The sequence below is a fragment of the Stegodyphus dumicola genome, chromosome 4 (assembly GCF_044657685.1).
Source record: "Stegodyphus dumicola isolate Sdum_Otavi_A_Nest chromosome 4, ASM4465768v1".
Lineage (NCBI taxonomy): Eukaryota > Metazoa > Arthropoda > Arachnida > Araneae > Eresidae > Stegodyphus > Stegodyphus dumicola.
This window is the reverse complement of record NC_140771.1, coordinates 75,270,629-75,284,180: the sequence shown is the minus strand read 5'-3', so window position 1 is coordinate 75,284,180 and position 13,552 is coordinate 75,270,629. Positions and strand designations below refer to the sequence as shown.

The 13,552-nt window shown below is 30.2% G+C and overlaps 1 protein-coding gene across 1 annotated transcript in view; it reads right to left on the bottom strand.

Annotated features, from left to right (window-relative positions):
• LOC118204866 (uncharacterized) overlaps positions 1–13,552 on the bottom strand; it is a 149,173-nt gene that overhangs the window by 28,261 nt on the left and 107,360 nt on the right. The window contains exon 10 of the mRNA XM_085815097.1: positions 8,881–9,044. Coding sequence (XP_085671223.1) covers positions 8,881–9,044 — 164 coding nt within the window. The remainder of the gene's footprint in view (positions 1–8,880; positions 9,045–13,552) is intronic.

Sequence of the window (13,552 nt, the reverse complement as noted above, 5' to 3'; positions counted from 1 at the left end):
AATAATAATGAGTCATAACAGAAACACCAAATTATTGACACCATGATAAAAGTCTTTTCCTCTCTAATCTGCATCGAGGTAAGAAAGCAGACGATTCACTCTTTTTTCAAGTTCACGATTCATGTTGTTGTATTTGAGCTTTGTTATTTCACGAGATTATTTAGTGCTGCCTTTTTTTTTATCCGGATATTTTGTGGATAAATTAAAAATATTTTTAATTTCAGCTCTTTTTAATCCAATTACAGATAAGAAACGCACTCAAGATTTTACTGCTTGCAACGTTGAAAAACGTAAACACGTTGCATAGACGGTATTGCAAAAAGTGCAAATTCTGCAAAAGATGGAGACAGGTGCTATTCCTCGGTTTAGAGCAGAATCATATGGAATTGCGATATGATTGTGTATGATATACGGAAAAATAAAGAAAAGCTGTTGAAATTTTACAGCAACAGTGATTCTATCACCAGAATCCGAAACCGGAAATCTTTGCATGAGGCGAAATCAGCAAACCTCGATGCTGTGTATATATGTAATACAATGAATAATATAATCAATTTATATATGTAATAATAATTTAATGCATATAATAAGTTATTGCAATAATATATATAATAATTCAATTAAATGTATCTAATACGCCTTATTTATTTCACACTTTTAGTCTGAATATTATGATTTATCTTTTCTGTCCTGAAATCTGCAAATTCTGCACAACCTCTGGTCCCAAGCTTTGCAGATTTCTGGACTTCTACTGTACTAGCTTTGGAAGCAAATGTGTTGAGGTCAGGGAAAAATCTCCGGAAAAAAAAGACCTTTTCATGGGGCAGGTGCATATATTGTTTAATAATAAAATAACTCTGTGGTTTCAAAGCCCATTATCTATATCCGGGTAAAAATAAACATTCCTATTTGAAAAGCAGCAAATGCCATTGTGAAGAGTAGTGGTTTCAAGGCGCGACCACCTAGCCTCTAGAGGATTGTGAGTATTGTGACACAATGCTCTAGTGGCTCTGTGGTCGCACCCTGAAACCACAAAACAAATGCCATAAATATAGATAGGTTTTTTATATATGCAGCTTAATTATTGCTATTTTTTTATTGTTTATGACAGAGATCATGATGTGCGATGAATAACTTTTGAAATATAGAGTTGTTTATATTAATAAAAGGAAGTTATTTTGTCTCATTGAAAACAAATTTTAAAAGGCATCTGATTTGAAGTACTAAGACCTAAAACATGTATGATTCTGCAGTCATTTTGTGTTATTTAGAGGTAAAAGATCAGTAATGAATTGATTTTCACTCAAAAATTTCGGAAAGAAGAGGAGAAAAAAATTCGAAAATTGGTGGTTTCAGGGTGCGACCACGTGCCAAAGGGTTAAACTGGGGGTCGCCAAATATTTTAGCAGTTTTGATACTTCTTTAACTTATTTTAGTATAATAATTTTACAATTACCAAATATTTTTACACAATGTATCTGAAAATACATAAAGACAATACAAACAAATAGTTACTCTTTGCCCAAATATGTAAACAAGCAAACTACTAACTGCTAAAATCTTACATTTTAATAAGAGAAAAATAAAAACTAATTAATAATTATCTTTATAAACAAACTATTACCTGATCAACTTTTTGCAATGTTTACCGATAAAATTAATAATTATGTAATTATTTAACATTAACCACAGTTAATTAATTAACATTTTTTTACATAACTATTTTGTAAACTATTACTGAAGCATTTGATTCAAAAAATTTAATATTTAATATTTTAACAATTTAATATTAAGACAGACTCGATTTTCGGGGTTACACTTGAAAATGATTATTTATTACATGACTTCTAAAATGATAATAATAAGCATTTACACTTTAAAGATACAAATGAAATGCACATAAAATCTTCTCTCTTCATTAAATCCTTATTTAAACAGGAATGACTGCAATCTCATTTTAAAAATCCTGAAATTTAATGTGGTGTAGAAATCCAACATAATTTCAATTCAAAATATTAATGTGACACACATATTTTCAAACAATTTCATTTGCAAAGCTAAATGTAAAATGTTATTAATTTAGTAAATGTAACTTCATGTTTCACTATGTTTGACAAAGTACTTATATTTTTGGTTCTTCAACATTTAAAAAAGTAATTCATAATTTGTTTTTCGGAAGGAGTGAGAATTTAAGTTCTGGAAATTGCTGCAATTATGCTTTTCTATGCTAACAACTGAAAATTCAGTATTATCAACAAGACACTTTGACATAAATAATGACTTTTCATTTAGCTTGGCAAATATTAAATTAGAAGCTGAACAAGGTTTGTTCACACTTCTGGACATGGAAATTAAGTATATTTTTAAAGATTTTTAAGGAACCTCAATGAAGAAAATGAAGGATCTATCAAGCAAACAGGAGCTGAATAAACTAAAGCAATTATCTATACCACAACATCATTTGTAAGAATAAAATAAATCTCTAAGTTGGATGCATTATGAATAAATGTAATTTAATGTTTAATTTAATTATAAAATGAATTCAAGAGAAGATTAGTGGCTTTTTATTTAAACTAGCAATTAGCTTTATATTGAATCTTTCTTTTATGCCTCATTTTGTCATATACTTGCTCAGTCCAGAGGCATATGCAACTTTTATGTGAAGTGGTTAAGTTAAACTGTGGAGTAAAATAATAATCAGCATGGCTCATAACAGATTGCTTGCTGTTTCTACTGCAGTTGCTTGCTTAGAGACAGAGAGGCAATGATAAGAACAAACGTGAATGCCTGATGCTGGTAAGGGCTGACAGTTAGTTACACTTTGATCCAGTTAGTGTCGCAGTTTCATGTAGATTTGCTGAAGTTGAAACCCAGTTAATATACAATATTTAATATAAAGCTTCAATAAGCCACTGAAGTACCAAAGAAGATAGATGTCTGTTGTATTATTTTAAGTCTCATTAGCTGTAAGGAATAAATTCTTATGTGAATTATGACATTTTTGTGCTGTATCTTGCATACACAATAATGAAAAATTAAGGAAAGGAGATAACTCATCTAAACATGTAGAGATAACTTTTAAGGGCAAGCAATAAGTCACAAATAATTAAATTACATAGTTAGATACTCTTAGTCATAATAAATTTACATGGTTACAGTTTTTTTATTTCTAAAAAATTTCCATTAAAAAAGCACAAGGAACATTTTACAGCAGTTATAATTTATGATAATGATTCTAAAATGATATTAGTATAACTATACATTAAAAGCTACAAAAAATTTTATACTTTGTAGCAGCAACAAACAATAAAACATTTATGTATGTTTTCAACTTGAAAATGTTTCAAATATTTTAGTTAATTTATATCAGTTTCCTTCTCTTTAGCATCTTTTCTAAGTTTATTTGTTTCAATAAACAAATTAATGTCCCACTAGTCTTTACTTAATCTCCTAGCTTGTTAATATTTCAACAATGTACCTTGGAAGAATAATTTTCTATCTCTTTACAAAACCAGTTTCTTTTTTGATAAATTTCCTCTTCATATTAGAATTTTCTGATTTAATGAAAATTTTTGATAATCTAAGGAACTGCTTGTACTTTGAATGTATAGAAGAAATTGCTAATTTTATTTCTTAAATTATATGAGAATTGAATATGAAATTATATAAAGTCAAAACTGGCACAGCCAATGTAGTAGAATTTAGCAAAGACCCAGCAATAAAATTAAGGTAAAAGTTTTAGAATTTAGGGCAGGCACAGATGTATATATAGTGCACTGAGACATATATGAAGAATCTTTTAATTGTTGGTTTTCAATTTCTTTGCCTTGCTTTGATGCCTGTGTCCAGTAGAAAGATAAGAGAACAAAGGGAAGATAAACATGTTAACAGAAAGACTTCCTGGATCAAAAGAAGAAAATTCAAATAATTTTCCAGTCTTCTTCCAAAATTTCTCCAAAGGATAAGTAATTCAACACAAATTTCCCACTAAATGCATCCATTACATGTTAATACCATGTGCATTTTTCCGGAAATTGTAGGTCTATAAATCTTGCCTTCCAAATAATAATCTATTAATCTTGCTTTTAGACCTTCTGAGGTGTAAAGTCTAAAATTCGAAAGAAAAATTATACACAGAAATTCTGTAATAGCAAAAAGACAGAAGATTTGGGGAGGGGAATTAGAAAAGAAAAGTGTAAAGTGAATTTTTAACTGATACACTTTTAAATATTATTAACAATTACATGGGAAAACTCTTAGCATGAAAATATATATATATAAAAGACAAATGAGATTAATTTTTAAATAATTACAATAGCATTTTCCCCCTAAAAAGTGTTTCAGAAACTGTGCTTTATAGTATTTATTATCTCATTAATTTTTCAGAATCAAAATATTTGCCAGTCACCAAAATGGAAAGTAATATCACTTTAAAATATGACAGAAGCAAATAAAAATGCTTTATCTTAATGTTATTTCTTAAATATAATTTTAATTTATTATCATTATTTTTATTATATTTATTAAAGGTATGTTTGTAAAAAAAAATCGTAAAAATTTCGCAAATCTCCGAATAAAGTACACAAACTGATTTTGAAATCGCCAAAATGTTGGTAAATCACCAAATTTAGCGCAGCATAATAAAAGAACTCATATCCCTAAAAAAAAAAAAAAAAGTTGTTTTTGATGTAATATTTTATTAACTCTTTATTCCAAAAAAAGAATTACTTTGAAATGTTCACTGTTTAAATCAAGGCAGGGCCTTGTGCTTCTAAAACTTAAGTATCCACCATTTATATTAAGAATTAGGAAAGAATTCAAACATTAACCCATCAAATGCATATTTTTCAATGCATCGCCAAAAAATTTTCCTCCAAAACGTTGATTCACACTCAAAATTGCAGCTGGGGGGAGGGGGAAGGAGAGAGGAAAGAAATGTTAGATGTGTAAAATTAAGGCCCTTTTGCTGGTTTTTGGCTGAAATTAAGGACTTTTAAGGACCAAATATCATTTCTAAAACCCCTAAGGACTTTTAATTACTTTTAGGGACCATACAAACCCTGGCTGAAGTATGAGCATTACAGGTATTAAAGAGCTATTAGGAAGAGAATGGTTCATGGAATTTTGGCAAGATTTACAGCTATTCGATAAATTATTCTAACACTAGGGTTCTAAGAAGAATTTTCTGGTCCAAAAACTTCACATTACACACTAATTATTTATTCTCAGAAAATTTTGTTTAATGAGAATAAATAATCTTTCACAGCATCCAGACTATCAGCATTCAAGGATATTCTACATTCTATCATAATGTCATTAACTTCAGTGTGCAAAGATTACATATCCATATGATGGTATAGTAATACAGTTACAAACATAGTACACTATATGATTTCTTTAATCTAGAATTTTAGAATTCTGGCTATATTTAGTCCACAAACATCTCTGCTTAAAATGATATCAAATAATAAAATACAAAAACGCCCTGATACTCAATGAACACTCACATCAAAATTTATCTTTAGATACACCAAAAAAATAATATTATACGAACTATCCAATCAATGTTACCCATTTTTACAAACTGCATGAAATTCCAATTAAAAATGATGAAATGGTTACTGATATGCAAATTAAGGCATTACATTATCAGATGGTGTGCAATGCACAAAATGAATATCTCAATTAATTTCTGCAATAAAGTGTTTGATTTCAGTGTGTAAGAACTAAAAATGGTTTGTTTTGGGTCTGAAATACCATTTGGAAGAATCTGTGAAGCAACAAATCATTGGCCACTTAAAAGCATTAACAGACAATCATGGAAGCACTGAGATATATGATTATTTCAAGACAGATAGTCTCTATGCTATGGAAACAATTTTAGAACTCTGGAATTAAGGGAGATCTGGACAATAACAACTGATTCTCAGGATTGATATCTGCCAATAAATAACTGATCATTGTAACACGAAGTCTGTTAATCGGAAGTTAAGTTCAGAGCTTGCAGCCATCACTGGGATAATTATATTGTGGCTAATCCTACACAAAAGGCTCAATAAAATTGGCCTTTTTGCCAGAAAGTCAAGGTATATGTTTTACTGTTTCTACAACAGACAAAGGATCACTTTAATTGATGCAAAGAGCATCAGAACTGGAGTGAACACCGATGGTCCCTGTTGTCGTAGAGTTGAGTCAAGGTTTAGTTTAACACCTGATTCTAAACTGCATTGAAGGGAGTCAGAAACTTGAAATCTTCCTTTGAACATTATGGAATGTGACTGTTTCAGTAATCAGGTGTGGTGGTATGGGAAGGATCTATGGAGTACAACCCTACACATTTTGACACAAAATCAGAGTATCTGTGACAGGCCAAAGATATTGGGATAAGATTTTAGAATCTAATGTAAGGCTTGTCAGGATGTGCACATGGATCTGACTTTTTAGTTATACAAGATAATGCTTGTCCACATTGAGCAAACACACCATTCATGAATTCCTTGAAGGCGAAGAAGTAAATACAATGGCCTGCAAAATCTTCTGATCTTAACCCACATGTTAACTTATGAGACTATATTGGAAAAGCAATTCAATGGAAACATCCTCCTTCTAGGATAGAGAGAGGCAAATGCTAGAGATGAGAGAGATCCTCCTAGAGATGTAAATGAACTGAAGGAACAAACTGTGGTTAATAACATAACTGCCAGCATGAGAACATATTGTAAAACATGTGTACAAGACAAGAAAGATCCCAATCCATATTAAATTCTTAAGCCTTAATTTTTCTCTCCCCCCCGGAACTCTCCTTCTAACATATTGTCGCGTTCTACGAGTTCGTGGATTTGGAGCAATTGCTTATAATACTTGATGAAAACTTTATTTGCCAGTACTACACAGGATAGTTCCAAAGACAGGTTTACAGTCATTGAAACATTATGACAAACACACTGAAACAATCAGCAAAACAGAATTCAGGCTATAACGGCGAAGGCAGCTTCACAGCAAAGAACTAAATTAAAGCTCCCAACTGGGTTCGGTCACTCTCAAGCTAATCTCTGCTACTAAATCAAAACACTGCTACTAAATTCAACATACTCTAGATACTTTCTTACTCTGTGTACAGGTAGGGTATATATAGCTTTTGACTTGCTTTTAAAAATATTCTTTGGAAAACCGGCAAGAATTTGTTTCCAGAATATTCTCGCTCCATCTCTGGCATATCACCAATTTTTCGCCAAATGACCGATTTCGCACCAAATCTGGAAACCCTACCTTTCCTAGCCACTTTCTGGCAACTCCAACCCCACTTTGTAGGGAAGCTATCTTACTGCAGCTGGGCCCTTCGTAACAATATTATTAATATTTTTATTGTTCCATGTTGCAGTTTTATATCATATGAAGTACTCTTATGTTTTTTTTTCCTTTGTAATAATGTGTGATGATGTTATGTATCATCGCACACAAATTCATAAAATTATTACCCAATTTCTACGAAATCCATGATTTCACTTATGTAAATATAATTTTGGACATGAGTGTATTTGGAAAGCATCATGGAAATGCATTATACTTCCCAGCTTTTACATATAAGATACATAAATGTGGGAAGAAATACATTTTATGGGTTTCCTACACCAAAGTGAATAAAACAATATTTAAAAAAAAATAAATAAATAAATATATATATATATAAAAAAAAAAAAAAAAAAAAACCAGTCTGATGCAAAAACTAAGAGCTCTCTCGATATAAAACAAATTTAGAAAACTTCAGATTATTCCACAACTGAAAGGAACTTTATTATAACAAACTATGCTGTAAACATTAGCTTATATCATAAAAAGGGTCATGGTCTCCTATTACTTTTGGAACTTTATAATAAATACAAAAGGCCCATTTTCAAATTTTGCTTACATATGCTGTCCCAGAAGAAAAGAAAACTCAAGATAAATTCATATTTAAAGTTTAATTTGAGCAATGCATTGCATAAAATGATTATAAATATGTTTCTACAATTTAAAATATTAAAAAAAATCAATTGAAAATTTTTAGATAAAAATTTAGCAAATCAATAAAAATAATTTGTCTTCCACTTCATGTCAACTCCGTTACCTTGAGATTATTTTAACCCAATTAGTTTGTAATTCTGCCTAAAGTGGGCAATACACATTCAAAGTAGTCAAACTTAGCTTGAGTAGTTTATCTAAGCCACTGAATATGTACTCCCCCTTTAAGACAGAATTAAAAACTAATTTTGGATAAAATAATCTCAAGGTAACGGACTTGACATAAAGTGAAATACAATTGATTTTTTATTGATTTGTTAAAGGGAAAAAACTTCCATAATTAATTTTTATTATGAATATAACACACTATCATATTTACAATAATTAAACTTCTTTATTTAAACAAATTAATTAGGTTACAAAACAAAGAGGTTGAATAACATGAAACTTAAAAGGGACAGGTATTTTTGCCTACGATCATACATTTTAAGATTTATATCTAAAAAATTTCAATTGATTTTTTTATATTTTGAATTGTAGAAATATATTTATAGTATCTTTATGCAACGCATTGCTCAAATTAAACTTTAAATATAAATTATCTTTACTTTTCTTTCTTACTTCTGGGATAGCATATGTAAGCAAAATTTGAAAATGGGCCAAAATGAATACAAGCTTTTCCTTCTTCATTTCTAGAATTAGAAATGAAGAAGTTAAAATTATTAAATATCAGTTACTGATAAAATAACACATTTTATATAATTTTGATTTAACAATCAGATCATTAAAGAAAAGCACACTAGATTTCATAGAAATATGAACCAAATATGGTTAACTTTAAAAATCAAATTGAAAAAAAAAAAAAAAAAAAAAATTTACCAAATCCATTGATGTGGGATCAACTTTTAAGCTGACAACATTTTGATTCTTCATCATGGCTTGTGAAAGCGCTTTTAAACCATCCAGTCTAATGTCATTACCTCTTATATCAAGCTTCTGCAGGAATGGATTTTGAGAAATATATTCAGCTAAAGCAGATGCTCCTATAAAAAAATTAATGCAATTAAAAACAAACATAATTATGTTTTTCATACTACTATAACAGTTTTCACCTAGATTTCAAATAGATTTTTTACAAGGTAAAAATATTTGCAGTGTTTTAATTTCATTTAAAATACTAAAATATGCAATTAAAGTATTCATATTAAAAGCAGTTTGAAAAGCCTTTTGAAAAATATCTTCAACACAACTATGTTTATACCTAACACTTCATAGTATTTAAACATTCTAATAAAATACAAAATTAATCATTTTTAGCTTTAATTTCATAAAGGTTAAGAAAAAATGCCATCTAACAGAAACTCTCCTTTGTCAGGGAGAAAAATTATAGAAAAATTATGCTGAGCAAAACATTATCCAAATATCTTGGACAGCACAAGCTGCATTTTATGACATGCCCTGAGATTGGCTAGTACAGTAACTATATCAAGCATACAAGGGCTATCTGCCTTAGGATGGATGATTTCATGGTGACCTTTCTATAGGAAATGTACTCATGGGAAAAGCCACAAAACTCCATGTAGCCAGTCAATTTGCTGGTATCTAAACCTAGGACAAACTACCAGTGTTCAATGGTTTCATCTATTTAATTACTAATGTCCATCTCTCACAAAGAGAAGGAATAAGAGAAAAAAATCATAAGATTTGGTGTGTAAAAACTGGATATTGAGGATTAAATTTTGAATTTTCAGTAAATTTTTGATAAACATGAAAGGTTTCAAGTCTAATCCACCAATTCAAGTTTTTTTTAACAATCTTATGAAAATAACCTGAAATAGCCAAAAGCACAGTAATGAGCAATGGAAGAAAATTTATTAACTTCTGTGAATTCACTGGACACAAATGTTATTTCCTGGATTTAGTTATACAATTAAGGCACACTGTATAAGTGCTTTCTTCCTATGTTCCATCTCAAATTTTGTCAAAAACACACGAACAGATGGAATCCCAAGAGTCTTACATCAGCCTCTTGATCAAGCTTTCAAATAGAGGTTTTAAATACACTTTTTTTGAAAAGACACTACTAGTCATAACTATTTATACGTTCCTTACCTTGAACCCAGTAGCACTGCAGTCAGGTTTTGTTAGCTTTCAACCACAGAAAAATATGTACTGCAATTACACTGACAAGGTAAACCCAACAAAGTAAAGTTTTAAAGCAAAAAAGGTCTTCTTGCAATCTTGAAGCATTTTATGAGAATAAATCTAGCAACAACTGTAGTAGAAAAAATTGTGCATCACTTGAATGGCAACAACAGATGACATTACGTATATTTTTGTTTTGGAATGCAACTAATTCTCATCGAGATGCTACTGCATTACGAAATTGAAATTTGGTTTGGATGAAATTAAATCCATTGCAGATATTAGGGATATTTATCAATTTGCTGCATTTTAGAAGATGAGGACTCTTACGTTTAAGTGTGCGGTATTTAAACTACAAAAAGTTTTCTAAAGTTAAGAAAAATTATGCTGGGCTTATTCTCGTTGTTCAGATAAGTCAAACTTTATGTTATTAGGTTGTATATAATTTGCAAATATAAATGTTAATAGAATTCTATTAAATGCATTCAAAAAATCTGGAATGGTATTTAAATTTGTAGATGTTGAGCATACATTCTATGTTGGAGTCAGATGCAGTCAAGTGTGAAAAGTAAGAATTTTTGCTCGTGACAATTACTAAAATTAAGAACTTTGTTGAAGATTGACTGATTTGCATGCTCATAACTTGCATATGCCTTGAATATGACATACAACCATATCCAAACATTGACAATCTACTCACTAAAGCAGTAGTCTCAAATTCAAATTGCATGTGGGCCCAAATGCATGATCTAAAAACAGCTAACAGGCCAGTACATTTTTTAATCAAAATGAAATTTTTTTATTAACAAAATAAGAAATATTTTAAATAAATTTTAAATTTAAACTAATAAATATTTATTAAAACATATAAAAATAATAACACAAAGGAAAAATTTCAAATTTATATTAATTTTCTATCTGAAATGTAAAGTTAGCTACCAGCAAGACACTTTTGTTACTTCCCTTTGTTATTCAAATATACTGATACCTAACTATTAAATTTTCAGATTGGCATTTATTTCAAATAATTCTAGCATGTTTGACTAATTGTTAAATAACTTCCTTTAATTTAAACTAAAAATACAGAAATTATAAAAACTTTCAAAGTGGGATAGAACTTGAGAATAAATAATAACAACCTAGTCTCTTTGTCTTATTTATTAAATTTTTCTTTGAAACATAAATAACATATGTTTGTAAGTAAATAATTATGAACATTTTTATTTCTTACTACAGCTTGATACTCGATGGCATTTCAAGTTTGTAACCCTGGACAGAAATTACTAAAAATTACCTTCATCGCATATTGTAGATTCTCATCAGTATAAGTTTTTCTTATCACTGACTGTGAGGGGGAGGGGGGAATTGTTCATGTATTCCCAAACAAAGGGATTATTCTTAGCACAAAAATTCATGACTAAGCTTATTTATATTTTGACAAGCACGGATAAAATTTAATAAAATCTGAATCTTCAAATCTTTGAATAATATTTTCATCACACTGTAAATTAATTAACTCCATTTAAAGATTTCCTGGTGCATTATGTTTGTTTTTAATGTAAATGAAGACGACATGAACTTTAAATTATTAAAATCTTGGAGACCACTGCACTAAAGTATACAGCAGATTAGCTTCAAAAGATAACATACTTTACTGTTAATTTTAGATTCACCTATTTTTGTTCCTCCCCTCTCTCTCAGTCCAAGGACCGTACTAAATATAAGATCTACAGGAAAGTTCCGTCAGATGATGTTATTTCAAATTTCAAAATTAATACAAGGCATTCATTTGAGACATATATGGCTGCCTCTATTTATCACTGCATTTATAAACATCTGCTCTTCTAAATTAATTGAAACAAAAGTGTGTTGTGTCATTATTATGTAAGACATGATCATGTAAAAATTATGACAACCGATAAATTATGACACTGCATTTTGTATAAATTCTAACAAGGATGAAATGCTATAGAAGTGTGTTGAAATTTCATGACAGTTTTTCAGAGAGATGCAGTTTTGGACAGATTGTACAGGAGATGGTTAAAAAATTTAAGCAGGTGATTTGGAACTCAACAATACATCACAGTGTGAGAGGCCATCTTTGATTGATGACAATATTGTTAAGACTATGACAGAGCAAAATCCTTTTCTGAGAATTTCAAAGATGAGGAACAGCTTTATTCAGCTCAAAAAACTATTTTGGACCACATTCGGAAACTAGAATCGGTCTATAAATATTGCAGATGGTGCCTCATGAGTTAGTTTGAGCAAAATATATGCAAAAATGAAATGATTCACATAATTTTCTCTGCTCAATTTTCAGATAATAAATTAGTAAATACCGTAATTTCCAGAAGAAAGGCCGCATCAGCGTAAACGCCGCACTCGAGAAAAATGGCGGGAAAAAAATTAAAATTACACAGAAACGCCGCATCAGCGTAAACGCCGCAATAGATTAAATTGCGCGTGACATCGTCGTGGGCCGTATAGATGCAAAAACTCAACCTAAGTCCTGATATATGACATACCAGTTAAGAAAAATGCATGAAATGAAACCATAACTCAAAAATAAATTAAAGGTAAGAAATGTATAGCTTCTGTGTCGTTTAGAGACATTTTCAAAAATTTTCCACTCCCTAATTAAAAACTATCCAACAAGTACTTGTACCCTAACTGATGGGATCTGTATTTGGCAGAATGCCAAGAAAAATCCATTCATGCTGAAGGAGAAATACGTCAGAGTTCGTTATTGCGAGGCAAGTGGAGTCGTGTTTGCCTTTGAAAAAAATTGCAGAAAAGGCAGGGGTGGAAAGAGGATGGTTCCTGGAAGATTCATCGAATGGCTATTCAAACTGATGAGAATGTTGATTTGAAAGGGGGAAGAATGTTATTGTTCTGTGATCTCGTTTAAGGTGAATAAGGCACGTAGGTCCGTTCAAGGGAAAGAACGTAAACAAAATAACGTTCGCAAAAAGCAACTGAGTGGTCTTTTGTGTGGGAACAGCACCAATCTATGCACAATGACAAGGCCATCCAAACTATGTACAATGACCATCATAGGAAATATTTTATTTTTAGTGCACTTAAACACCGCATGGGTAGAAACGCCGCTTCCGCTGAAAATTTAAGTTTTAAACACGTAAACGCTGCGGCGTTTCTTCCAAAAATTACGGTAAATCTAATGTAGACACTACATGACTTATTTGTATGGCCTGTTAAATTTTACACATTTCTTGCAGCACTTCATTTAAACTTATTTCCTTGATTTATTCTAATTGACCAATCACTGCAGGCAAGTTGAAAATGAAATTGCAAATTCTGAAATTAAATATCTCAGTCACTTTTTGTTGCACAAAAGTCAAATTTTTTATTTTTTACTTTTTTTCATAACAAATATTTTTCATTA